Source organism: Falco punctatus, assembly GCF_963210335.1.
Source record: "Falco punctatus genome assembly, chromosome: 5".
Taxonomy (NCBI): Eukaryota; Metazoa; Chordata; class Aves; order Falconiformes; family Falconidae; genus Falco; species Falco punctatus.
The window spans coordinates 7,966,153-7,992,938 of NC_137584.1; the positions used below are offsets into that span (position 1 = coordinate 7,966,153).

At 39.5% G+C, this 26,786-nt stretch overlaps 1 protein-coding gene across 3 annotated transcripts in view; it reads left to right on the forward strand.

Moving 5' to 3' along the window:
• The window catches only part of UBE3D (ubiquitin protein ligase E3D), a 92,370-nt gene that overhangs the window by 56,471 nt on the left and 9,113 nt on the right, over positions 1-26,786 (forward strand). The window contains exons 9-10 of one of the 3 annotated variants that reach the window (XR_013928488.1): positions 943-1,081; positions 25,150-25,393. Coding sequence is in view for 2 of the 3 variants with exons in the window: in XM_080389493.1 (XP_080245619.1) it covers positions 943-1,081; positions 5,256-5,345 (229 nt within the window). In the remaining variant the exon portion in view is untranslated. Of the gene's footprint in view, positions 1-942; positions 1,082-5,255; positions 7,069-25,149; positions 25,394-26,786 lie in introns of those variants that run through there. The other 2 variants (XM_080389493.1, XM_080389494.1) reach the window with 2 other exon arrangements.

Genomic DNA, 26,786 nt, shown 5'->3' on the forward strand with positions numbered 1-26,786 from the left:
ATAAACAAGAATTGCAATATAATTAGTCTAGATGTCTTTATGCAGTCTTTTCCTCAGATAAACCTGCCACAAAGTTATGAAATTGTGAAGCTTTGGACATGGAAGTGTAGCAAGCATCGTCTTCTAAAGTGATGCTCTCAGATCAGCTGAGAATAATTGGTGTCTGTCTTGCTCTGGAGTATCTGATACTAGCTGCTCAGGTAAAATTATTAAACTAACTGGATCACTGATCAGTCTGACAGCTTGTGCATTAAGAAAGAAACAAGCCTGAACAATAGAAAGTGGAACGTTCTTGTGTTTTGAGCTAATCTTGTTGAACTAATTGTGTTCTTCAGCATGTGGTAGCAGGAACAGTTTATCCAAGTGTGCTTTCAAAATGTTTTTTTTTTATGACTAGCTCTAGAAATACTATTTCTTTTAATACATCTAAAGAAGAAAGCTGTATAAAATGAACTGGGATTGCGTTTTCGCTTGGTATAAACTGTAATAAGGTTCCAGTGAGTGCATCATAAACATCAATTTTGAAAATCATGCCTGACCTCCTGTCTTTTCTGAAGTGAAAAGATATTTTTCTTTCTAGAAACAGCATTAAAACTGGAGACATTGTGTTCTATGTAGAATACTCTCTATATAAACCACTATATGATGGGAATTTGTCAGTGGCAGATGAAATTTGTTTCAGAAACAATTAAACTTTAAATTAGAAACATGAGTGGATTGCTTTAATGTATGCTAGGTTTTCCTTTCACATGTATCCTTTTGTAAGATTGGTGGTACGACTAAGGTACTGTAAACGCACTTTGTATTTCTGGTAAAACACTTAACAGTGACTTCTACAGGGAAAATCTTTTATCGCAATACTAGGAGATGTTCTTAATATTTATTTGGAACTTCAGTTTTCAATACATTTTTAGAAAATGAAATATTTTTTTCCCTTTATAGCCTTGCTGATGCATGGGAAGATGATATTGGAGTTCATCCTTTAAAGTTTCCATCAGAAACATGTTTGGAATTACTGTTGATACTGAGTTTGAGCACCAGCTCTCTGCCACCTTCACTTCGATGCATGAACTCTTTTCAGGTGAGTAACGTCTGCTATTTCAATATAAAAGTATTACTTCTAGAAAAAAAAGAGAGATCCCTGGGGCCCATAAACCCTTTCAGAGTAAAGGTTTGTCTTCTGTAGTTGCATGACTCTCCATTATATTAAATATAGCAATGGAGAACTTCTGGTAGTGCTGTTTCTTTCATTTGTATTAAATGAAGACCAAGGCAGGAAATGTTACTGGATTTTTAAACAGTGAATCACTGTTCAAATTAAGTTAGATGGTTAAAGAAATTTCATCAAATTTAGGCTGGAGTAGCTAGGATCATTATATAGAATCTTGCTGACTTAAAAAAAGAAAAAATCTCAGAAATAGAGTGAAGCATTCACAGTTTTGTCCAGTGTTCTCTGTATGTTACTTTTGAAGTTCTCCACAGCCATAGAAATTTTCGTAAGAAAATGTTGTTGCAGGCATGTGAAATTTTGTTTTGTGTTTATCATGTGTCTGAAAACATATGATTTTAGCAAATGAAACACACAGACATCTCAATCCATGATGATACGGCATATCAATTCAACCTTTTTATGATGCTTTTGTCTTCCCTTGTAGTTACATAGTCCATCAGTTATGTATTGATGCAAAACTAAAGTAACCAGCTGTTGAGCAGTAAACATCCCTGAATTTGTGTTTGTCTTGACAGCTATAAAGAATCATCATCTTAGTGGGAGTGAGTGTCCTAAACAGTTTACAGCATGAAATCTGGTAGCTTCTATTTGTCCATACTCCCAGTTTGTAGTTAAGGCACATTTAGTTAGTATTCCAGAGTTATGTTTACTGAAAAATAATCTTATTGTAGAATTGTGGAGCCAGAAAGAACATGGTCATGAACCAAATCAAGTAATTGATTTTAATAGAGTTACACTGATGGACAGCTAAAACTTGTCTAAGATGTTAGGAAATAAGTATGTACCGGCATTGTCTGCTCACTTTGCGTCTTGTGAGCTTGGTAACAGGGGATCTGTGTATGGTGAACTAGGGGATCTATGTACAGCGAAATACTGGCTATGTCAGCAGCCATTAGTCATTTCAACATTATATTTAGTATCCAAGGTCAGAATTGTTATTGGCTTGTACATTCACAGGCCATAAAATTGAAGAATCTCCTGGATGCCAGCAGAGTGAGATTGAGAAAATTACACATTTCAAAGACTGGCCAGTACTAGTTATCCGTGCTGTTGAATATTCCACATTTCCTGTTAAGAAGTGAACATTTTGGTTGTCTAATCCAGGGGGATATATTATTTGTCTGTTACATTGCCGGTAATCTGTGGTAAAGTCTTCTCTGCTTTACCCACGATAGATTAAACAGGGAGTCCCTTCCTGTATGCTGAGGCTGTGTCCCGTCTTGTTTCTGTGTGTAGTCGGTCCCGGGTTGTGCCTTAAGGATTTCCCTTGATTTGTGTAGCTGGGTAGAGATAGGAAGTGATAAGTGACTGTCCAGTGGTGCAGATATGAATCAGTAAATTCAGGAAGGGTTTTTACCTCAGAGTACACAAAACACCAGACTTTTCTTTTTTGCTTGCCAGACTCCATGGTTGTGCTTGATTGCTCCTGGGTCATTTTAGCTTCATGAGGCTGTCTGGAGTTGAACTGATGCCCTAGAGGCCCACCATGGAAGCAAGTCAGGGTAGGGTTATGTCACTGTGGGGTCGGAGGGCCCCATGCATCCTCTGGAGACCTTCTGACCATGGCTTTTCAAACTCAAATTTCAGTGGAACAGCTGAAAGCAAATTCACAGTGCTTTGCTGAAGTACTGTAGGGGACGGCGTCTTCCAGCACTGGCCTGCTCAGATCTTAGTTTGCCCACCTGTGTGCCAAAGTAGGTGATGGGACGATGTCCAGTATTGGTTGCAAATATGAATTCAGGCTGAAGGTGCTGTGTTTTAAGCTGATTGCCAGTGTCTGTGCTTTCACAGCAACACAAAAGGCAAAAATTATTTTGAAAAGCCGAAGTTCTGAAACCCACTCTGCTAAGATAATGTTCTATTTTGCCAAATGGGAGGAAAGGAAAATGGCTGTTTTGATAAGCTTTGTCTCCAGCTTTCACTCTTTTTGACAGACAGCATCACCAAGTGTTTGTCCTGGAGGGCAAACACTGTCCAGGAAAATATTGTTTTACTTCTTTTTATCCTTGTGAATCTTGTTTGGATTTCAGTTTGTGAATCCATGAAGCAGAAATGAAGTTTGCCCAAGCTTTTCACTGAGGCATTACAATGGGCTGTCAGCCTTACCAGGTTTTTTTTCTGGCTTACTTCTTTGTACTCATGTTCACTTTCTGTACAGTAAATACTAGAGTTACATGTCCTAGGTTTTTTATATTTTTCTTGGAAAAAGTCAAGATCTGTGAAGAGTTTGAATAATGATATTAAATTGTGCTGTTCACTGGGCATAAAGATCCCTCTGCATCCAAAATGGTGAAAGCTGTGAATCAAACAGGGAATAATAAAAGGCCACTAACTGAAAACTGATATTTCATGTGTCTTAAAGGACTAATGGCAAAATGAAAAAAAACTAGTTTTGTTTTACTTTACAGTAGTCCTAGACCTGGCAGTAGTCTAGAAAAAAACCCCAACATTTTAATTCTATATTACAATAATCCTTGTATTTGAACTAAAAATAGTCACAGTTTCCTGTTGTCCACGTGTGGCGGTCTGGTTCAACAAGAGGCCAGGCTCTCACAGGCATCTGAATGCTGGGGGAGTTAGAAGGAAACAACCCCAGAAAGTGGCAGAGTTTTCAACTTTTGTAGGTGTTCCCACTGTAGGACACGTGGTGTAGAGAGAAATGGACCCATAGTTTCCACTGGTGCTTTTCTTTATGTTTTGATACAGTATTTGAAAATGCTTTTAACGGGCATCTGTATATGTAGTGATCTAGAAGTTACAGTTTAACTCCCGATACTATGTCAGTATAGCTTTAAAAAATCCAATTGTTTGTAATTAGACAACCAAAAATTCTCTCACCCACACCCCTGTGTTGAGGCTGTATTTACCCTCTCTCCCTATTATATTACAATATGGCAGTGTTGACAAGCCAGATTTTTAGTTGGCATACCTATGTATTGGATGATGTTTAGGTTGTAAAAAGCACACGAAGGAAATGTGCTTAGTTGCTAATCACCTCTGTAATAAGCTCTGTTCTGCTTTGTGCTCTAGAAGTGCTGTCTGGGACTAGCTTAGCAGACTCCATATCTGTGCTGAGACATAAATTACATTTCATTTTCCAATGGTGTGCTACTGCTTAGTAACATAATATTTGAAATCACTTCTCAGTTCCATTTTGACCCTGCGAAGATCTTTCAATGTGATTTATGTCACTGGAGGAGCCTGGTAGAGAGGAGCAGCAGCAGACTATGTTACATAGCTCTCTGCTGAGTTTAAGGTGCTCACTGCAGCCAGCTTTTGAGCTCCTCAGGCTGTTGATCCTAGGTACTAGATTGGCTTTGGCTCATCTCTCATTTTACCTGTGCAGTTACATTGGCATTGTTCTGGTGGGCTGTAGAGAGTTAAATCTTGGGAAGCTTGAGCCTGGAAACTGAGGGACCAAAGTGAATAAACTAACTATTGCTGGTTGATGGCTGTTCCTGGGTTTACTGGAGAACATGGGTTTGCAGCCCTGACTTGCACCTTCCCAGGCTTGTAATCCCTCACCAATACTAAGGATGTCTCAGAGCAAGGGAATAGGCACTTGATATTTATCCTGGAGCAACGCAGAAAGCAGTAAGAAGGGAGAAAGGAGTTCACTACTGGAAAAGAATAAAATACTTTTTAGCTTGCTTGTGCTCTGAGCTCTGTCCTGCTCTCTCTCCAGGTCCCTTACACTTCACAGAAAGCTGTGTTATCTTACTACACTCTTGATTTTTCTGGCTCCACCCACCTGAGCTGTCAGCCCTGTGCTTTAGGAACAGTTGGGCTTGACTTTGTGTATTATTCTTAATACTTGCAAGCACTTGGAGCTAGCACCCACTTTAGTTATCATGTACTTTATCACTGAACTATTCAGCTACTACTCCTCGTCACAGTCTGGGAAGATGTGTTGGTATTTTAGAGCCTACAACACAAAACAGTTAACAACAGGGAGATGCTTTAAAGTGACAAGTAATCTCTGCTGTGTTTTGCTAACCTTATCTCATCTTTCTCTGAATTCAAGCACAGTGAACAGAAAATACCCTGGATATTGAGTTCTTATGATGATATATGGGGCTGTTCAGCACACCCTCTCTCACCGCTGTTATTGTGAGGAACCAGGCATTTTACTTGCCATATGAAGGCACTACTCATAATGCCACAGACTGTAACAAGAGTTCTCAGAGCGAAATAGATCATGATTTTATTCGTACTTTAGAGTTGCATGAAATTGAAAGAAGATTGTGATTAAGAACTGCTGAACAGTTTCAAAATTTTGTTTGAAATAGCCCTTGATATTCTTCGGTGCTGCACCCAATGCCACTGGTATATAACTTATAATCACACTGTCTGCTTTTGTTAAATAAAAACAGAAAGTGTTCATTCTGTTGTTGCAGTAAGCATTCCTAGAGATGTCTCTAAAGGAAAAATTAATTTCCAGTTACTTTGCTTCCAGAAAAAGGAGGGGAAAAAATTCCTCATAGAACAGCCTGACAAGTTCTCTTTTAGAGTGCAGAAAACTTCCTAAAAGCAACAGGTTTAGAGATATAAAGTGGCAAGTTGCTCAGAAAACGTAAGAATGAATAGCTATAGTATTAATTATAGTTTAATGACTCTATTATATGACCAGCAGAAGTACTCAAAGGACTCATGGAAGGCAAAACACAAAATTACTGCTATCTCAGGTCTACACATGGTCCGAACTAAAGTGTGCTTTGATATTCATGGGTTTTAGTATTGATACTTCTATTTTTTATGGGTGTGTATATACATTCAAACTTGCTTATTGCACAAAGAGGTTAGCTGAAGATATAGGACGCTTGCAGATGCATCTGTGTTTTCTGACAATCCTTTTTCAAGCAAACAGCTGAGTAAAATTTAGAAAAATCTGCTCAGCTCCTTCTTTTGTTCCATTCTGGGCATTTGGAGCTGGAGAAGTTGCACAGATTCTTTTAAATTGGAGTGCACTCCTTTGGAGCACTGTTAAACAGCAGCAAAGACAAGACAAGGAGCTACTCTGGTTCGAAACTATTTTGGAAATAGTGATTTAAGAAATGAAAATATTAAAAGGGAAGGAATGGCTTTAAAAATACTATGTCTTTTGTTAAACTGTCCCAGAAAGGAAAAAATAAGTAAGTCCATTTATGCAGTAAAATAGCTTATTATATTTTAAAACATTTTTTTTTAAATTACACTTTGTACTACTTGCTTACTGAGGATCTCCCACAAAATGAATTATAGATTTGAATATGTATATTCTGTAACATTTTGCAGACAGTGGATGAGTACCTAAATACCGTAGGATTATTTTTGATAGTCAGGGTGTTTTTTAATATTTCTCTGAAGCTGGCTGACTGCTTATATCTCTGAAACCTCTGAATGAACATTGACAGTAATATGGAGAAACCACTGCAACTCCATTGCAGTCTCTTGTTGAAGTACAATTTTTGCTTCCCTTAACTAACCGGTTTTACAAAACGTAAACTACAGTGAACTACAGTGAGGAGAAACTAAATGTAGTTCGTGTCAGCCTCTTTTGGCTGCTCCTATTTCCCCCAAACTAAAGGTGTTTTGAGTTTTGCAGATTAGTATAAAAGTGCTTCTGTATGCTTTTTCTAGTTTTGACTAACTTGGATAGGTTTCCAGGATGACATAGGATAGCTTAATTTTCTGGTTTATTGTGATGATTACGTGGAAGCTTTTAAGTTTGATTTCAAACTACTTTATATAGGAAATAAGTACTTAAGCCCTATATAGGAAAGCAGATGAAGTTTTGTAAAATATGGATACAAATATTTCATTGAGTTTAAAATAAAAGAAGTTATAATGCATGTATATTTTGGGATTTTTGTTGTGTTTGTCTGCATTTTACTAAAAGCCATAATAATTCTGTTGAAACACTGCAAAATAATTGGGGGTGGGGTGAAATTGAACAAATGCTGACAAGAGCAAGTGATATTAAGGGAGTGTTTCAAAGACAAATCTAAATACTTCTTTGCAGAATGATAAGAGTTTTCTAAGTTCAGTTAAGAGATAATGGGTTTATTTTTCTTGTTTGCTACTTAATTGTCCTATATTAAGTTGTTCTTTATTATGCCACTCAGGCTATCTGACTTGGTGTTCACTATAAGCTGTCTTTTAAAAGTATCTCTAGAGTGTTCAGTTGTATTTCTTAAACACTGAGCCTATCCACTTACAGAATCATAGAATCATAGAATTTATTAGGTTGGAAAAGACCTTTAAGATCATTGAGCCCTCTTGGGGCCTCAAGCTGTAACAGAACATTTTTTTTAATTGAACTGTGATTAGTGTTGTTAAGTCTTTGTTGAACCATACCAAAAATATTTCATACTACTGATCCTGCGTAAACTTTATTAAAATATAATATTTCCTAGCTGAGAACTGTTTGGCTCTGCAAATGCAGGAGTATATTGAGCAGTGTCCTGTACCTCCTTATGTGAACCATATAGGACTCATCCATATCTGCAACACAGGCTCTCATTTGTAGTCGATGGTTTTGCAATATCAGGTGCTGCTTTGGAGATGCTGATGGGAAGGTGGTACCTCACTTATCTGATATGTGGTATGGCAACACTTCCTCTAACAGAAAGGAGCTGCCCACTTATATTGGCCTGAAAAAGAACAAAGTCAATCACATGTAAACCTAAAATGAAGCTATGAATGGAAAAATGCAGGCTGAGCTTACTTGTAAAAGCACAAAATTCTGTGATCACTTCAGCGCTTAGTGATGGCCAGTCAGGACATTGACAGCAGTGGCTCTAAACTGAGATTCACAATTTGTCTTCAGTTTCTCAGAAGAGCTAAATGCTTCTTTTCTTCCAAGACGGTTCTCCAATAGAGAAGAAATCAGAGAGAATGAACGTGGGCATACCCTAAACAGAAGTAGATATAATTACAAAAAAACCCCATGAGCTTCCCGTGAGAAGCAGCATACATGTAGCACACAGGCAAATGCCTCCTCTGGAAATACAGTCCCCTCCTGCTTGAGAGGGAAGATCTGCCAGAGGAACCATGTCATTTGCATGCAATTCCCTCTGCCTGGAATCTGGCAACAGCCACCTATAACATCAGCATCTGGTAATACATTTCAAAGCAGTTTTCTTCGGAAATGTACTCAAACATGTCATCGTGGTGGGCTGACACTGACAGGATGCCAGGCGCACACCAAAGCCACTTTATCACTCCCCTCCTCAGCTGGACAGGGGAGAGGAAATATAATGAAAACTTTGTGGATCAAGATAAGGACAGGGAGGTCACTCAGCGATTACTGTCACAGGCAAAACAGACTCAACTTGGAGAAATGAGTTTAATTTGTTACCAATTAAATCAGAGCAGGGTAATGAGCAATAAAAACACCTTCCTCCAACCCCTCCCTTCTTCCCAGACTTAACTTCACTCCAGATTTTTCTACCTCCTTTCCCTCCAACAGTGCAGGGGGACAGGGAACGGGCAACGGGGGCTGGGGTCAGTCCATCACACACTGTCTGTGCTGCTCCTTCCCCCTCAGGGGCAGGGTCCTCACACTCTGCCCTGCTCCAGCCTGGGGTCCCTCCCATGGGGACAGTCCTCCATGAACCTCTCCATGTGAGTCCTTCCCACAGGCCGCAGCTCTTCAGGAACTGCTCCAGCGTGGGTCCCTCCCAGGGGGTGCAGTCCTTGATCACACTGCTCCAGCGAGGGTCCTTTCCACGGCTCCACAGGTCCTGCCAGCAAACCTGCTCCAGCAAACCTGCTCCTCTCTCTCCAGGGGCCACAGGTCCCGCAGGACCCTGCCCCGGTGTGGGCTTCCCACGGGGTCACAGCCTCGCTGGGACATCCCCCTGCTCTGGCGTGGGGTCCTCCACGGGCTGCAGGTGGATATTGGCTCCACCATGGATCTCCACGGGCTGCAGGTGGAAATCTGCTCCACCATGGATCTCCACGGGCTGCAGGGCACAGCCTGCCTCACCATGGGCTGCACCACGGGCTGCAGGGGAATCTCTGCTCCAGCGCCTGGAGCAGCTGCTCCCCCTCCTTCTGCACTGGCCTGGGGGTCTGCAGAGCTGCTGCTCTCCCACAGTCTCACTGCTCTCCCACGGCTGCTGTTGTGCAGCAGGTTTTTCCCCTTTGTAAATATGTTATCCCAGAGGTGCTACCACCATCACTGATGGGCTTGGCCTTGGTCAGTGGTGAGTCTGTCTTGGAGCCAGCTGGCATTGGCTTCATCGGACATGGGGGAAGCTTCTAGCAGCTTCTCACAGAAGCCACCCCTGTAGCTCCCCTTGCTACCAAGAGCTTGCCATGCAAACTAATAAAGTAATTTTCTGTTTAGGTGTGAATATACTTTTGATTGCAGAAATCCATTTTAGATAGTGTGATATACCTCATGTTACCAGCTGCTTGAAAGGGGTGAAGACAGAGCTAATTAGCAGTGAAAATGCCTGATTGATATCACTCATTTTAATTTCTGTTTGCTTCGATTGTGAACATTCTGCTTTTCCCAAATAGTTCCAGAATCTAAAAGTGTATCTGTTACATTTTGATTATCCGCTGCTTGTGTCCATAATGCACTGTTAAAGAGAAACTGAGAGTTTGAGTTCTTTATCAACAGGCACCATACTGTGAGTGTGTTATGGAAGGAGACCAGGCAAATACCCATACTTTATGTACTCAAATATATACATAAAGAAGAGTCTTACGGGAGGCCTAATACACTTGTAGAACATCCATTTCTGTTTATTAACTGAGGCTGCTGCCTTTGTGACTGAGAAACAGACTTTGCTCAAAAGAAATACTTAGCCCTGTGCACAACCAAATAATGCTATACATGTTCAACATGGTTTATAGGTAATATATCTCTTTAGGGCTGCTTCCCTCCTAAACTTTGGTTTCTGTAATTTAGTCTAAACTCTGTCCAGGTTATAATTAATGGATTGATTTATGTGAGGAGCAAGTTTCATGTTCCTAGCCAACAAGGTACAGAAACCTGGTTATCAGTTGCATAGAGCTAGATAGACAACTGTTGCTTTGAAAATAACACTGAGTCATTAGATAGTGAGATTCTATAATGGAAATTTTTCCTTAAAGTTTCATGTTTTTATGCTGTGTGCTTTGTGAATGGGTGTTGTTATGGAAAGCTATGGTGCTATTCATTTGCATTAAGAGTCTGGGTGGAAGCTCTGAAGCTACTTAGGAAGTCCAGAAAGCTCTGCAGAAAAAAAGATGTATTTATAAGGGTCCTTCTTAGTAGGTCTACAGGTGTTCTAAAAATATATGGATTCAACCCTGTTGGATTTCCGCTGTAGCCTGGAATAGGTATGTTCTTATCACAGATGACAAAATTTTGAGGGATCCTGAATGAGTATGTCACTGAATTCTAGCATTGTATTAGCAGACAGGCAGCTTGCCAAGATGCTCAGAGCAGCTCAATAGTGTTGTGTGTTAGGGTTGGAAACGGTAATGATGTCTTCAAGGAGACAGATGGTCAAATGTACAGAAGTCTGCAAAGCTGGAGCTTAATAATTGAATCGATGACTTGACTATGATAAAGTACATGGTGGAAGAAAAGAAAGAGGGTTGTTAAGTTCTCCTTTTATTGTCAGTTGAAAATTAGTCTGGAATGAATCTTTTGGTGAAGAAGTCTGTAGTGCCTGTATGAGAAACATACAGTTTGCCTTGCCTCGGAAGCAGAAGTCCATCATTCAGTTGTGATGTCAGTAAAGAGAGCAGTGTGCTCTAAATCTCTGTGCTTCGATCATAGGTCTTTGATCTGGGGGTGGTAGCTGATGACAAATTGTAGTGCTTGAAAGATCTTGCTTGTTAAGTAAGAGAACTTTAGGTTTGGATTTTAGGAAAGCTAGAATGGGCAGAAACATCACGTGGGGAAACAGGTCAGATCACTGTCTGTCCAGGGGCAGGGAAGGACCTGAAGGGAAGTATAAGAAAGAAGATGGACCAGCTGCTCTTCCAGTAGGCTGTTACTGTTCCCACTGACATACACCAGCACAGTTCTGACTGACCATAAAGAAATTATTTCCATCATCTCTTAAGCTGCTTGCTGCTTTGACCGGTAAAAAAGATCCGTTGGGCAAATACTCATTTGTACTAGGGGTGTGTGAGGAGGTATCTCAGCATATGCGTTTCATAGTGCTCCTAAAATAAGGTTTGGAATAGTCATACAGGAAGAAGAAAGAGAAGGGCAGAACAGCATGTAAGCATTAACACAACCTGAAGCTGTTGTGCCTTGAGGTGAAACGTGACAACCGTTTGACAACATGTAGAAAAACTTGCAGCAATCTGAAGATGCTGTAGCTGAGTGAGATCACAGGGAGTGTTGGGTGGGCAGAATGTAATTGCTGTTTGGACTTTTGCCAGGCGTTCTGGTTAACGTTTATTTGTCTCCCAGCAGCTTGACGAGTAAAATAGGAAGTGATTCTGCTTTATGGAAAAAAAAAGATATTTCCATATCACTAACGTAAACTATAAAAGCATAGTGTATAGAGAAAGAGACTATTTTAAAATGCCAGTTCCCAGTCTTCATTACTTTTGTGAGCTGTGACATTGTGAATTGATGGAACAGATCAGGGAGCCATATTCCTTCTGTTGCTTTTAGTGAGCTTGAATTTTATAAGGAAAATAGAGGGAAAAAAATAGTATTAAGCACCTTGGCTACATGAAAAAGGATCTCACCTGAAAACTTGTACAAGTGAAGATATTATTTTTGGCTAATCAGTCCACTTCTAAGTTCTTCCAGAATGCCTGGCATTCCTAAATATGGTCCTGAAAATGACTAAACGTACTGTTCAGATGTTCTCACTTCCCGTGACTAGTACCACCGACCCTAGTTCTGGTTCTTATCAATAACTATCTGCCTGCATAATTCAGTTTTAGATACAAGTTTTTCTTAATGGCATATTTTTTGTTTTCATATGTAAATGTCCCACTCAAAAAAAAAGTCTATCATTGTGTAATGGGGGGTGACTAGCTAACGCATTTATTTTTTAACTCATCAGAGAGCCTGTTGCTTACTCTCTATTTCAATTTTCAAACAAAGGCTATTCCATTCATCATCTGCCAGCTTTTCAGAAATTAAATTCTAGGACTGCCTTGTTTTCCTCTTTGTTGACCACTTTGGCTTTTCTGCACTGATGAGTTTCCATGTTACTTTCTCATTTCTATTAGATACCAATTTACTTTGTTTCCATACCATTTATGAGCAGACAGCCCTGTAATTCTCTTACATCTTTTCACTGGTTAAAAACTAAAAAACTAACTTTTAGTACTTATAGGTATCTAATTGTATTTGCCTCTTTTCAGGTAAGGTAGAAAAACTGAGGCTAGGAGGGGTACAACAGGGCTTTATATCCTTCTTTGTAACAAAGTAGAATCAACTTTAATTCTTATTAAATGAAAAATTCTTCTGAACACACAGAAACCTTCATATTTGAGGTTGCTTGCTCTGCTTCCACAGAAAGGAAATGCATTTTCAGCTGTATTTTTATAGAGCAGTAGCTAGTGACTAGTTAATCAGACCTGTCTATTCTGCATGGTTATCCTGGGGATATATTCCATTAAGTGACTGTTTTTTTCTAGTTTAAGATGATATTTAGAATGTGACTAAATACTGTCTGTAAAACTTACTGTATTCTCTTCTGTATGCTTTTACTCACCTCTTCTACTCTTTATTTTTGACCTGGGTTTGCCCTCTCTTGTAGTGTTCTTTCTAAAATCTGGACTTAAACTTGGTACCAGTGAACAAGGTTACGATTTTTTTTCAGTTTAAAAAATTCGACCTGGAATTCTTTGAGAAGAAATTCAAAAGCAAATAAAATCAAATCCATGTGACATCCCATGTAGCTAATAAATCCTCAGGGACTGAAGTTTAACCATGTAAGTAAAGATGAATTTCAGATAAAGTTTTCTCTGCTCAAGTGCTGATGATATTGGACAATTGGAACTTGAGAAGTACCTCACTGCTCCAGCAGCATACTGCTGCTCTGACCTTTCCTAGGAGGAGCCCCCATTTGCCCGGGTTTCGGACCATCTTCTGAGGACTCTAGCATTCAACAAGGTTGTATCTGCAACACCAGATTTAGATGAAGCAGAGCTCCAATGCCATCTGGAAATTACTGTGCTCCTGGGGTTCAGTTAAAATGAACTGTCAGAAGTGAGATGCTGTTTACATATTTTTAAGCGTAGCTCAGAAGCTGAAGAAAACTGTGGTGACACTTACTATCTAATCATTTTATGTCAGCCTTTCCTGTCAAGGCAAAGCATGCATTCCTAATACAAAGCAATGCAGGAGTCAAGTGTGGCTCTTCTTCAACAGTACTGATGATACTGGTTAAAGTACTGTTACTTATTAAGGTGCAACACCTCAAAATGTTGCTGCTGGATTATAGTCTTTTCCCACCCTATTTCAGGTAATTTACAAAACAGCTGAGTGCCTGATAAAATCTTCCAAAATAATTCTCGAAACAATCCATAACATTTTTTTATAAGTAATCCTCTCAAAGAAGATGCAAGTCACAGAAGAAAGAATTTCATGTGAGGACATTGTCTTAGTCTCACAGTCTTCTCTGTTCACGCAGAAGTGACTTGCCATGCCATTTTTGGCTAACCCAATCAAAATTGCCATTATTACCTGCAGTTCTCATTTGGGTGAACAAATACTGAGCAGTTTTGAAAGTCAGGCAATCTATTTAGCGTGTCCACCAGAAGATTTAGGAGCCTGTTTCTCATCTTGTAAGCTTAAAAATATTAGAGATGGTCCCTTAGCAGTTGCAGCTTTGCTTTAGTTAGTTTGTGTCATATTACAGAAATGCACCTGGAGCGTTTGTATTGAAAGCTCAACATTGTAGGCGAGGACCTGGACCTATTGAAGTTAATGTCAAAACTCTCTTTGGCTTCAGCGGTACAGAACTGGACTGCAAATGAACAAACCAGCCAGCTGGATATATTGTAGAGAATTAATTATTGCAGACTCTTGGAATGTTCCTTATTAACGCTATTGCATGTGAACTTTGCAAGCAAATGCTTAGAGCTAGTCTCTGATAGCTGTTTCTAAGAAAGTGAATTAATAACTGGCTGCTGGTTCATGCAGAGGGTTTTATGTTATTTTTTGTCATGTCTCTGAAGATTTCAGACAGTATAAATGATTTCAAGACTTCACTCCACTAGATGGGGAAAAAGACGCTTATAGTGTAGTACTTGCTTACACTCTGCAGTTGTTGATATGATGTAATATTTTTATGCTTGGGTAAGTATAGATTTTGAATAAAAGAATTTAATTAACACTGAATAAATGTTCCTTATAATGGGAAGGTTCTCTGTTTCATTCACGCTTCATGCTTCTAGCAGTTAACTAATTTAATTTTTACTCCGGGTGTTCAAGGTCTGTGATTTTCTTTCCTTCTGTCTTTCAGCCTGTCTGTCTTTTAAACAGGCTTTCCTTGTGTTTCATAGTCAGAAAGAGATCAGCCAGAGAAATGAAAGAAAGGGAAAAGTGCAAAGCATTTTTTTTCTTTACTTGGACTTTGCGTAATACGTAGCAGACGTGTATCTATGTGCATAAAATATATGTAATGTGAAAGATGGGGTATTTGGAATGATGTCTGAGATTTAAAGACTAGAAAACCTATTTTTAGAAGTTAGCTAAAGGAAAAGTAATGATTTAAAATAATGAAACGTAGGTAGGATCAGTAACATTATAAAAGTAATCCTTGCACATGCAAACAACATACTCATCTAATATGGCTTACTAAGGGATATAACAGTTTTGGGGATCAAAATTCCTTTTGTAATTAGTCTTTTTTGAGTTTATTTGTCTATGCAGTACAATAGGATTTTGTATAAAAATGTTTAAATTCAGGATACAAAATGAGTGAAATGTGGCCAGTATTCAAAGTAAACAAAAATATGTATGTTCAAATTGTCTGTCAGGCAGTAAGGGGTTTAGTGTGAGAAGTCCAGGACAATGATTGTTTTTTTGGAGTCTGAGGCAAACATTTTTTCAGTTTTCTTTTTTTCACTAACTCAGTACAGTAGACTTAAAAGTTTTCATGCAGAAATGTTGTGTATCTGGTTTCAGTCTTTGCTACTTCTTGATGTTTGTCTTATAAAGCTGATTACATTTTGAGCAACCTCAGGTTATTTCATTCAAACCTTCAGGTCACGCTATGATACTCAACTTTGGGCCTTACATATTTCTATGCTCTTGATTATCATCTGTCTACATTTCTACTATCTTATGCTATTTTTCATTCATTGAATTTTGTGAAGTTTTTTTTTTTTTTTATGATGCAGGTAATTAGGTTTTAACAATGTATTTTTTAGTGGTCTTGCTCTAAGGAAGGAGTTTTAAAGAAGATTTTGGAAGTCTTAGAACAGACCAATGCGCTGTAATAATTATACTTCAGTAGTCCAGAATGATACCTCAAGGGAGCTATGAATCCAGTGTATAATTTTTTCAAGCGTGCTTGTCCTTGATGGTAAAATTGGATTTAAAAAAATAAGAAAAAGAACAGAAAGAAAGAAACCGGAAAATTGATTCTCCTTGAAGGTCATTAATGTTTCTGAAAAGAAGATAAAAAATGTACATGAAAATCTCATTGTTAAAGAAACCGTGCTAGCTTTGTTTTGAATAATAAGATTTTTATCAGTACAAGAAAAGGTCTCATAATAATAAAACTTAACTGTTATTTTCATCTGCAACTGGAAAGTGTTCAATGGCTAAAAAATAGCCAAAGAAAAAAAAGCGGAAAAAAAGGATTTTGAAGAGGATAATATGGATTGCATGGAACTACTAGCTGAAGGACAGATTCATACTTTATTGTAATATAAAAAGGGTGTAAAGGAGAAGGGGAGGAGAAGGGAAGAAGGTGAGTCAACCAAAACTGCAAGATAATATTTAATTCAGATGTCTTTTCTGTCCAGTATTTGACTCAAATATCTTTCAAGTGAATGAAAGAAGTTGACATAGAAAAGGAAGCTTAGGGAGCAAACTGAAGAGGGAAAGTGAAATTTGCACCTCATCTAAATCCACCAAAAAAAGGGCAGAGTGGAAAAAGTCTTGTCTGGAGGTTTTACAAAACCAGTTTGTCTTGAAGAACGCCTTAATGACCAGTCTTTGTAAATGAGCTTGTTCACTTCAAAAACTGTGTGTAACAAATATATTTACAGAGTCACTGAGGTTGGAAGTGACCTCTTGATATCATCTGGTCCGACCCGCTGCTAAGTAAAGCAGTCAGCTACAGCAAGTTGCCTGGACCGTGTCCATTTGGCTTTTAAATATCTCTGAGGATGGAGACTCCACTGCCTCCTTGGGCAACCTGTGCCAGTGTTCTTCCATCCTCATAGTGAAAAAGTATTTTCTTGTGTTCAGAAGGAATTTCACGCTCTTTAATTTGTGCTCATTGGCTCTTGTCCTGTTAGCGGGCACTGCTGGGAAGAGACTGGCTCTTTCATCTTCGCTCCCTCCCCTCAGGTATTTATACGCATTGATATGTTTCCCCTGGACCTTTCCTTCTCCAGGCTGAATAGTCCCAGCTCTCAGCCTCTCCTCATATGAAGGATGTTCCAGTCCCTTAGTCATCTTCATGGCCCTTTGTTAGCCCTTGCTCCAGGAAATCCATATCATTCTCATACTAGGGAGCCCAGACCGGGACCCAACACTCCAGATGTGACCTTACTGGTGCTGAGTTGAGGTGGAGAATCACCTCCCTCAACTTTCTAGCAAAACAGCTTTCCTGATGCAGATCTATGTCCACTTTTAAGTGTTTTGTAACCTGGTCGTCCTTCATCAAGGGTAAGTTTTCTTCTTCCCATAGGTCTCAGGGGCCTGGGATTCCTGCAGGCTGGTCGTACCAGTAAAGACTGAGGCAAAATGTGCATTGAGGACCTCGGGCTTTCAGTGTCTTTTGTCAGCAGGGCCCCTGGCAACGTACAGGCTAATGCTGTGTTACTTACTGCTTGCCTTCCATTGAGAATCTGAAAAGAACCACCTCCTGGCTCACATTGTTCTCATCCTCTGCTAAAACAGTTTGCTGTTCATGGTGACAGTTGTCGTTGCAGTTAATCATTTAATTAGAGGGACCCAAAGAAGCCATCTCCATTCCCATAATATAGGGCTGACTGTACCTGCTAGATGTTGCTTTAGATCTCTTCAGGTAGGGTATGGTTGGGAGTACAGTTATTTGTCATGAATACAGCAAGACTCTTTGCTGTTGCTGTAATACAGATAGTAATGAAATGCATGAACTCTGAGTTAGTTGTATCCTGAGGCAGTCATCTCTAAATAATTTCATTATCCCAGACCCCTGAGACAAGCAGTCCCTAAATATCCCATACATGTGTGCATAGATGTGTAATTGTAGTTAAAGTCTTTTATGGCACCAGTGTTTTAATATCTATTTTATTTTGAAATGGGTCTCATTTCAGACAGTTAGCCAGAGTGCTGCCAAAGCCCACGTGTGAACTGTGTTTTGCAGTGACAAATGATTACAACTTGTCTCAAAATCCATTTGTCTTTTTTCGCTTGGATCCCTCTTCAGAATATGATGGGTGGCCTACTTTTGTGGGGATGAAAAATTATTTTCCTATTCCTTTGTGACATTATGGGTCTCGTAAACTGTTGCACAGTCTTTTGGAGTAGGTAGCATTATTAGGATGGATATTAATTATTTTCAGGCTGCTGATTCATCACCTCTGCATGATCTATATTTGTCTCTTGAATGTTCCTCACCTCTTGCTAATTATAGGTGGTCTTGAGGGAACCAGCTTCCTAAGTGAAATAGGCTAGTGTAACACACAGACTGTTTTTGAAGTGTGTTCTACTGAGGGTTGATTCATGTCACCTACTTGCATGTTCACAGCCCACAGATTTTTTCACAGTTCTGGGGTGGGCATATGCTAATGCTGCTACCTGCTGTCCCATTTGGGAGCAAGCTTCCCAAATCCCCTTGCCCTGAAAGCATGTAAATTCCTTTCTCTTCTGTTTCAAAGCTTGTTGAGTGAACTGGTTATTTTGTTTCTGCTTTAAGAAACATCAAATGTTGTGTCTTTTTGCTGCCCCTTAATTTTTCCTCTGTTTTATTCATTCCATTTTTTAAAACCAGATTTAAGCTGTTCAGCAGACTTTGCAATTACTGTTGCATCAGTCATCTGAAACTGAGCAGGGAAAGAGCTTGTGCACGTTTTTTTCTAGTTGTCTGTTTTGCTTATCTAAAAAAGTCTCTCTCCATCTTTTTTCCCTTCCTATCTCTTCTCTTCCCCTCCCACCTGCTAGCCCCTGAAAATTGGAAACATGAGAGGCCTTGTCTCAGCATCAGATAAAGAGCCAGGAAATCCTGACTCTTTCCATGACTCATTGTGTGTGTCCTTGGGCAATCTGTTACTATTACAGACAAAAGCTGTGCACAGCACTTGGCTGAAAAATTAAAAGCAGGGTGCACGATCCACGGAGATTATTTTCAAATTTAAATCAAAGCACAGCAAAAGTGGACAGGAAAGAGAGGCTGCAGGAGATGAACACTGAAGGAGCAGTTTGTGAGCTGCATAAATTGTCAGTGCAAGGAGACAGCTTGCAGGAATTTCTGTCTTGTTGAGGCCTTTGGTTCCGTCACAGTGCAAGTGTGTGTTGTGGTAGATGATGGACACACAGTCCTCAGTTTCAGAGCTGTTATGTTCTTACTTGAAATGAAGTCGATAAATAAGGGTGATGGAAAAAGAGAGGCTGCACCGTTGCATAGGTGAACCCGTACTCAGCTTTAATAATCCAACCCTCTGAGGGTTTTCTTGAGAGATGGGCTTGGTGGTTTTGATTATTAAATGTATGTAAATGCCTGAGGTTTTGCTGTTTGTTTGCTTTTATATTTTTTTTTTTACCTTTCACATGTTGAAGGTTTTGAACTCTTCCTCACAGTTTAGAAGAAATAACGGAGATCTCTGGAGAAAGCAAAGGTCTTTCTAGGCAGTGTCACTTGGAGGTCGGGGAAGACAAACGGGATCATTTACCTCTATTTTCCATGATAAATCAGACATGAAAATAACTTCCAAAAGTAACAGAGTATAATATAATAGAGAAAAGTGCCTTCTGTGTTGCTTGTGTGACTTCCTTGGGTAAGGCCGAATGACATGACCAGCTGGCTACAGGACATGCTGCTTTCAGAGTGTATTTCCAGACATTTTAATACCATGTCCGTTCAGTGTTCCTTCACATGACATTGACTATAGCTTTATTTTTACTATTTTCATGGCCTGTACATTGCTGTGGTATGGAGGGTGGTATTTTTATATTCAGCAGCAAACTATTTGATCTGGTTTAAGGTGGCCCTTCCATCTCTCCTGGGCCTCTTGTTCATGTCACCTTGTCTCTTCCCTCTGCTCCTTTTGCCTTATCCAGTGACTATGCAGCTGTGCCGACACAGCAGGGGGAGAAGTTTGCAAGAGCATTTGTTTATTGCTTAAACGGCCACCAAAGAAATGCGTACTCCTCAGGGGAAATACATTAGTGAAGGCTACTAGGGTCTTTGTAGAATCTCTGGCTTTTCATTTGACGAGTAAAAAAGGCCGGAGTGACGGGTTTGGTTTTGATTTATTGAACACGTGTGTATTTTTTCCCCTGTTTTTGACAGTGGTGGTTTATTGAGGGGAAGGACATCAGAGTTCGGAAACTCAGAACCTTTCGGTGATGCTAGGGTATGTAAAAGGTCATCGTCTCAGAAGGTCAGTCCTGCCCCTGCAGTGGAGGTTAGTGTCCTGGTGCCAGACAGTGTAGGGTCCGTCTGACCTCTGCTTGCAAAGTGTTAACTTGCATTTCCCACTGTTGCTGCTCTGTTGACAGGCTGAGATGGGACTTTGATGAAAAGACTCTTTCAGAAAGGGTTTAGCTGTGGATTTTATGTAGTCAGATGTAGTCAGCTTTTGTGATCAGTTTTTATCCCGTAGACTTGCAGTAACTGGAATGGTCTGTAGCTAGGACCACACGGAACTCGTGTTTCATTAAATTTAGTCCCCCGCTATTGCAGATAACATGTCACGTATCATCAATTAGTCAAATTCCATCTTAAAATCACATTGGTTCCTTGTACAACCCTTCCTTTTGGAAAACCAATTTGTTGTCTTCCAGTGACTTCAAGAATGATCATTAACTGATGCATTCATCAAAATTTTCCAATTCTGTCCTGACAGAGAATAAGTATTTAGAGTAGTCCGATGCCTGTCAGGGGCAGGATTCCGTAAGACATTTATGAATCTAGATTTGATTCCCATAAGCACTTCACCACATGAATAATTGCCTCCTTTGGACAATGGAGTTAAATTGAGCCACTCTGAGCTGTTCAAATGTGTGTGCAGAACCAATGATACGGGACCAAGTTCAGCTTCTGAATAATCATGTTCTTGTTGATGAAGTCATTAGAATCAAAAGGACATGTGAATTTGTCTCAGGTCAAAATTGTTTTCTTCAGTATTGTTTTCAAAGAGATAATCCTCTGTCGTCAGTCATTTTAAAGCCTTCCTTACTGACTTACTAATTTAATAGACTAATTCTCTCATGGGTGACTACTGACAAGAAATACGTGGAAGGGATGCACCTTAAACATACTGAAGTCAAAGATAATTGTATTAAACCTTCTTAAAATGCAAAAATCATTTAATACCAGCAAAATAAACATCTACCATGCCGAAATTACATTACTGCATTCTTCAGTCAGTTGTTCCATGGGCAACAGGAAAGCTTTTACATGGTTAAAGTGATATGGGACTTTGATATAGTCTAGAAAACTACTTCAGTTTCTGACAATATCCTCAGTCTAACTTTTGAGTTTTGAGGGCCAACCATACTGGGAGTTCCCACAGCTGAAAATACATGCTGCATGTGGAGAATCTTCCTAGTATCTCCGTAGTTAAATTGCATTTGTTTTGTACATTATGTGCTACTCTTACAAGAAACTATCATGGAGTATGGCAATAAACAAAGTAGTAATAAACACCACACATCTTGAAACACCTTCCCTGCCCCTCCCCGCCTCGCCATAAAATTTTGCTTTTAAAAATCATTGCTTTATTTGCTTTTACTGTTGTATGAAGATAATAGTACATCTTGATGTGAACAGGTTTAGCTTGCAGGACTGGGTTTTGAGCACAGTCTGCTTTCAAAAAGCACTTGAAAGCTTTTATCTTCAATTAACCTGTTGTTGGGGGAAAGATAGTCTAAAAACGGTGAATATTGTATGTATGTATGAATATTATGAAGCTTCAAGGTCAGCAACTCTTCTTTTTACCAAGAAAACATCTGTTTTCATGCGTTTGAACCTTGAAATGGATGGTTTCAGCTTTTCTTCTTGCCGCAGCTGGCAAAAAAGAATGTGCACGGTCCCTAGAAATAAAAATCAGTTTGACCTAGTAATGATTCAGATCTCACTGATAGTGACCTTAAACTCCTACATCCTTTTGAGGCTTTGAAAATGTTCTATTACCCAGCCAGCATTAAGCAGTGAAACTGTTGTGTATTTGAATGCCTGGCCTTTTAACAGGCATCATGAGATTGTACAAGAACAGGATGACCCGGCCCAAAGGACAGCCCTTCTCAGATTGTGTCCCCCTGGGAATGAATCACAGCCGGCAAAGACATTTTCGTAAATATCCCTTAGTTGTTGTGATTTTGTTTTTTTCTTTTTGGGGTGTCTCTCTATTTCACAGCATACAAAGGAATGCCGTATTTAAATTATTTTCCCCTTCATCTTCTTGGTTAGTTCTTTTATTACAGCCATATCATCTTCCAAACACCTGTTCCCATTTTAACCCCATCCTAATCTCTTGCCAAAAGCTGAACTCGGGTAGGAATGCAGTAGTCCCAATAAGGTGTTAAAAATAAAATAGTAGTTGATACTTAAATACCCATTTATATACACAAACAAATTAATCCTCATACCTCACGCAGGGAGGTATTTATTCTCATTCCAGTTTTAACTGCCAGGAAGCGAAGGGAGAATTTAAGCAGCTAATTTTTCAAACTTGCTTTTTTCCATAAAGTTTTCAAAAGATAACCCAATGAAGACACCTGTTCAAACTAGTTTCTAAGTGTTACTTAAAAATGCCACATTCTCCTTTAATGTACTCTACCTTTTTCTTTTGAGTTATGGTAGATCGACTGTTTGGACCGTTTTAATTGCATGTAAATGTAAGCACATAACCAAATACCTCTCATTAAAAGATATCATTTATTTCTGTTGTTCTCTGATGCATCCATTCTGTGTCATGCTCCCTCTGCCCCCTCCCCACATCTTCTTGGTATTTCAAGTGGCACTTCAGGTGGTGTTTGTGTTTGGTGTGTTCAGAAATGGATGTGCACACAGGAGATGGCCATGTCTTACACTGTGGCAACATTGAATATCTGGCAAGATATTGCAGCAGTTCCAGCATGGCATCACAGTGTGCTCTGCTCATGTGCCATTTGCTGAGGGAGACTCTCTAAACCCAGTTTACGTCGGTATACTGGTTTCTGTGCATTGCTAGCTCTAAACATTGCAGGAAATTAAGATTATAGACCATTTCTTAACTTTCAGGTTTTTGCTGATTTTGTTTTTGGATATAACTGAAACACAGTTTGAAGATGAAAGCAAAAATAAAGTGGAACTTCACCCACCAGACCATGAGCACATAGAGTATTAACCAGAAGTGCTTGGCTTCTTTCTTTGTTTAAAGCACTTTACCACATCAGTTTTTAATACAGCTTTTCCTGACAGTCAGATGGAAGACAGAGCAGGTGCCCTCTGGTGCTGCTCCATAGTTTCTCCTGTCAGCTTTACCTGTCTGTTGGGTTTGCTATAGCATCTTGGTGTAAGAGATGAGAAAGTTGCCTTACGAGTGGTCTCAAACAGACTTTTAAACAGGTAGCTAAATTTGGACGAAGAAAAAATTATTTTCATTAAGTTACAATTAAAAAATGCATTGACCTACAACACTAATATCTAATGGCTCTGGTGTCTTGCCAGTGATGATTCCTGCAGATAATTTTTGCAGTATTGCTATTACACTGAGAGTTGTGGAGAGCATGAGGGAAACCCAAGTTTTGTAGTTACTTGTATGATAGCCTTGATAACGCACCACACCAATTACATAGCTCTTTTATTTAGTGTGGATGCTTGTCTAAACTTCAGTTTTTAGCAAGAGATACTGCTTTCTCCTCCTTATGCTTCCAGTTCCTTGTTCTCTTTAGCTTTCCACCGTATTGCTTCTAAAATTAAAATAATCTTAGCCTGCTATTTTTTCTCCTATTAATGGGAGGGAGAAAGAAGACAAGAAACACAAGCAAGAAACAGGCATTCTCCAGCCAGGCACCGAAGGGGATTCTGGCTTGCAGATTTTGCCTGGTGCTGCAGCTGGGCAACAATAAATAATTATTTTTGTAGTAATGTTGCTTTTCCTAGGGAAACAGTGTGAGCAAGACTGCATGGGGACATGTCTCCTACTGTAGTAGTATGAGCCATAGCACGGGCTGGAAGTAAATCCTGACTGAAGGTGTATTGTGTGGGTTTAGGGGAGAAGGTTTGATTGGTATGAGGAGAAAAATGTCAGGGGAAGTTGTTAAAAATAGGAGAAGGAAGATCTGAGTTAATGTGGTGAATGGTTCAATATTAGGGAATAATAGAGAAAATAATAGTTTATGATGAAGGGAACATCTGAGCTGGAAAAACAAGCTGGTAATAGAAGACTATATTGTTCATTTTCTTGATTTGGATGATGGAGCACTTGGAAGTTACCTTCCTATTTTAGAGTTTGCTACAGTACTTCGTAGCAAAAGGGACAGGAGGAGAGGAAGGAAGGAAACATTTGCCAGCTTAGAATCCAGCTGAGCATGTTACTGTGTAGTAAAGACCTAAAACCAGTGCTTCTCTTTCACATTTATTAGCACTTCCCTGTCTTCAAGTCATAGTAGAATTGGAATGCAGTAAGAGGGTATTTTGCTGAGATAGGATGCTTCATAAAATACATTGCAGAGAATACTGTCAAAGAAAATCTAATTGAGAGCCACAGCCGTGCACATGACCAGAACTTCACAGACCTGGGAAAGCCAGCATCTCATCAAAGAAGTAACTGTATAGTGTGCTGACTGATCTCCGATCTCACACCTGACACACACCATACCTTATCAGCTTGCTTTTGAGAGTGGTGATTTGATGATACTGATGAAGAGAAATTATGTTGCTGCTTAGTTGAGCCTATTTATTCCCTATGGAATTAGCTACAATTTATTTGCTTTGTGGTCAAAAAGTAAATCCATGTATCTCTCTATCTAGACCTTTCTTCTAAAAGGCATCAGACTATGCAGAGTGCCTTGTTCAGGGGTGTTGGTTTTTTTATTCTTTTCCTCATTGCTGAAATACTACAAGAGGTGCAGTTGCGGGATGCTACAGCAGCAACAGTGTTCACTCCTTTCCCTTTCTGGGGAAATGCTTGGGTATTGTAGACGCTGGTCAAGTTGAAACAGATTCCCAAGAGTGCAAAGAAATCTCATGGAAGGAGAACTACAAAAATACAACAGAGCCTTAGACTGACATGACTTTCAGGAAATTGGCCCAGAGCAAATCCTGCTGTGACAGCAGGCTCTGTGTGTGAAGGTGTGAAATGGCGAGCTGCGCATTGAAGTGCAGGTCTTTGAAAGGGTAGCAAATGTAACCTCCTCCAATTCAGCCTTGTGCAACACCTTTCGGGGAGGCTAAAAAGTTTTTAGGAGCTGCATCGTATGTTCAGGTTTGGTGTGCCAAGGATTAATTTCTTCACATCTCTAGCTTTAGGATGTAGCTAGTGTGCTGTAAATTGACACAGCAGCTTGCAGTGCCTTGTTTGTTTTAGGTTAACGTGCGTCTCCCAACTGCCCTTACAAGTATGTGCTTAAACAAATGTCTTTTCTACAGCACTTTAAAACCACTTGATGCAGAAAAATATGTGCTGCTTGGATTGCCTGATTAGTGTGAAGTTCATCATGGTAATTACTACAGTAAAACCCAAACATCATCTGGTGTTAAGAAAATCCTAAATTCCATGGGTTTTGCAGCCTCGTTTGCTTTGGATCAGTAATTGCAATGCAACATGAGTACTAAGTTTCGTCCCCCACTGTGGTCTGCATTCAAGAGAGAAACTGTATTAAGACTAACAAAGGTAAATAATACTCCTGTTTCTGTGCCTGTCTTAATGATGCGTACCTTTTTCTTTTTTTTTTTTTTACTTTACAAGAAGTAATGTCTGCAGTGGAAATAAAAGTAGTATAATGAGGAAGGCTTGGCAAAAGACAAAATAAAGCCATGAAGTTTGGGATTTCTCATATCTAGATGTAAAGAATCAAAAGAATAATAGCATTCTCAACTTAACCTGAAAAAAAACAACCCAAAAAGTTTTCCTTTTTTCACACAAAGAACTACTTGATCTAAAATTTAAAAAAAAAACAAACAACTATTGTCTTCATATAAAATGACAACATGAAGAAGTTTATTTTCTACTGGTTTTGCAGCTGCTTATAGTTTTCCCTCTAAAGCTTGAACAAGCTTCGGCAGGCAACTGTTGTGTTAGCAAAGAGATAGCTTGCAGTGCACGTGCACAGCCTGGGACTTCAGAGGAAATCTTTTGCTTTTTCTCATTTATCTCTGTCACATTTCAAATCCAGCTTCGTTCTTATAAGAAATTAATACTTTTAGGAAGGATTAGTTGAAAGAATGCGTGCTGATTCATAGATGGGTTTATTTCGTCAATCCTGAAGGGGCATTACCAGAGTGAAAAATCATATTTAAAAAATATAAATCCTTGCTTTGGTTACAGTTAATTCCACTAGCAATTAAATGAAAGGAATCTACTTAACTTTCTTCTTGGTTGTTTTGGTTATATTTTATATCTTCCCTAGCTTGGACAGAAGAAGAAAGTGCTTTGTCAGAGTGACATTCTAATGAGTTTCTTCCTGCAATGAAGACTGGAAAGCCCACAGATCCACCGTGCCTTTCACATTGTACAGGAGAGGACTTGCCTTCCCCCAGCCTTCTCCTAGAAGTGCTTGGGGAATTTCGTTGTTTAGGTGATAGGTCTACTGAAGCCAAGTTCTCCCCAGCTTTCGTTGCCAGCAGCATTCCTCTGCTTCTGTGGTAGTATAGCACTGACCAAAAATAGGTTTTCGTTAAGACTTTAAAGCTGCTTGAAGCAGCTTCTCTTTGAGATGGGAAATTCCTTGCAGTTACATATGCTAAAGAATGGCCTTGACCTCCTGTGGAGTCCTTCACAAAATGTCCTCTCTTCCACACCCAAATCTGAGCCTTGTAGGGGTTAGTGGGTCAGATTGCAAAGCTGCCATTCCACGAACCCTTATTCTTCAACCCAGTTTGCAGGGTTTCAGCTTGTCAGGGTAGCACAGTTCCACAACATGTGCTTCTGTTGACTTCATTATTGCCGTCACCAACATAGTCCCCAGCAGCACAGTGCTGCCGTGTTTGGCTCGGAGAGTATTCTGGATATATTTTAGTTTCTGTCTCCATTGCAATTCAAGCATGATAGTGATAGTCATGAAGGC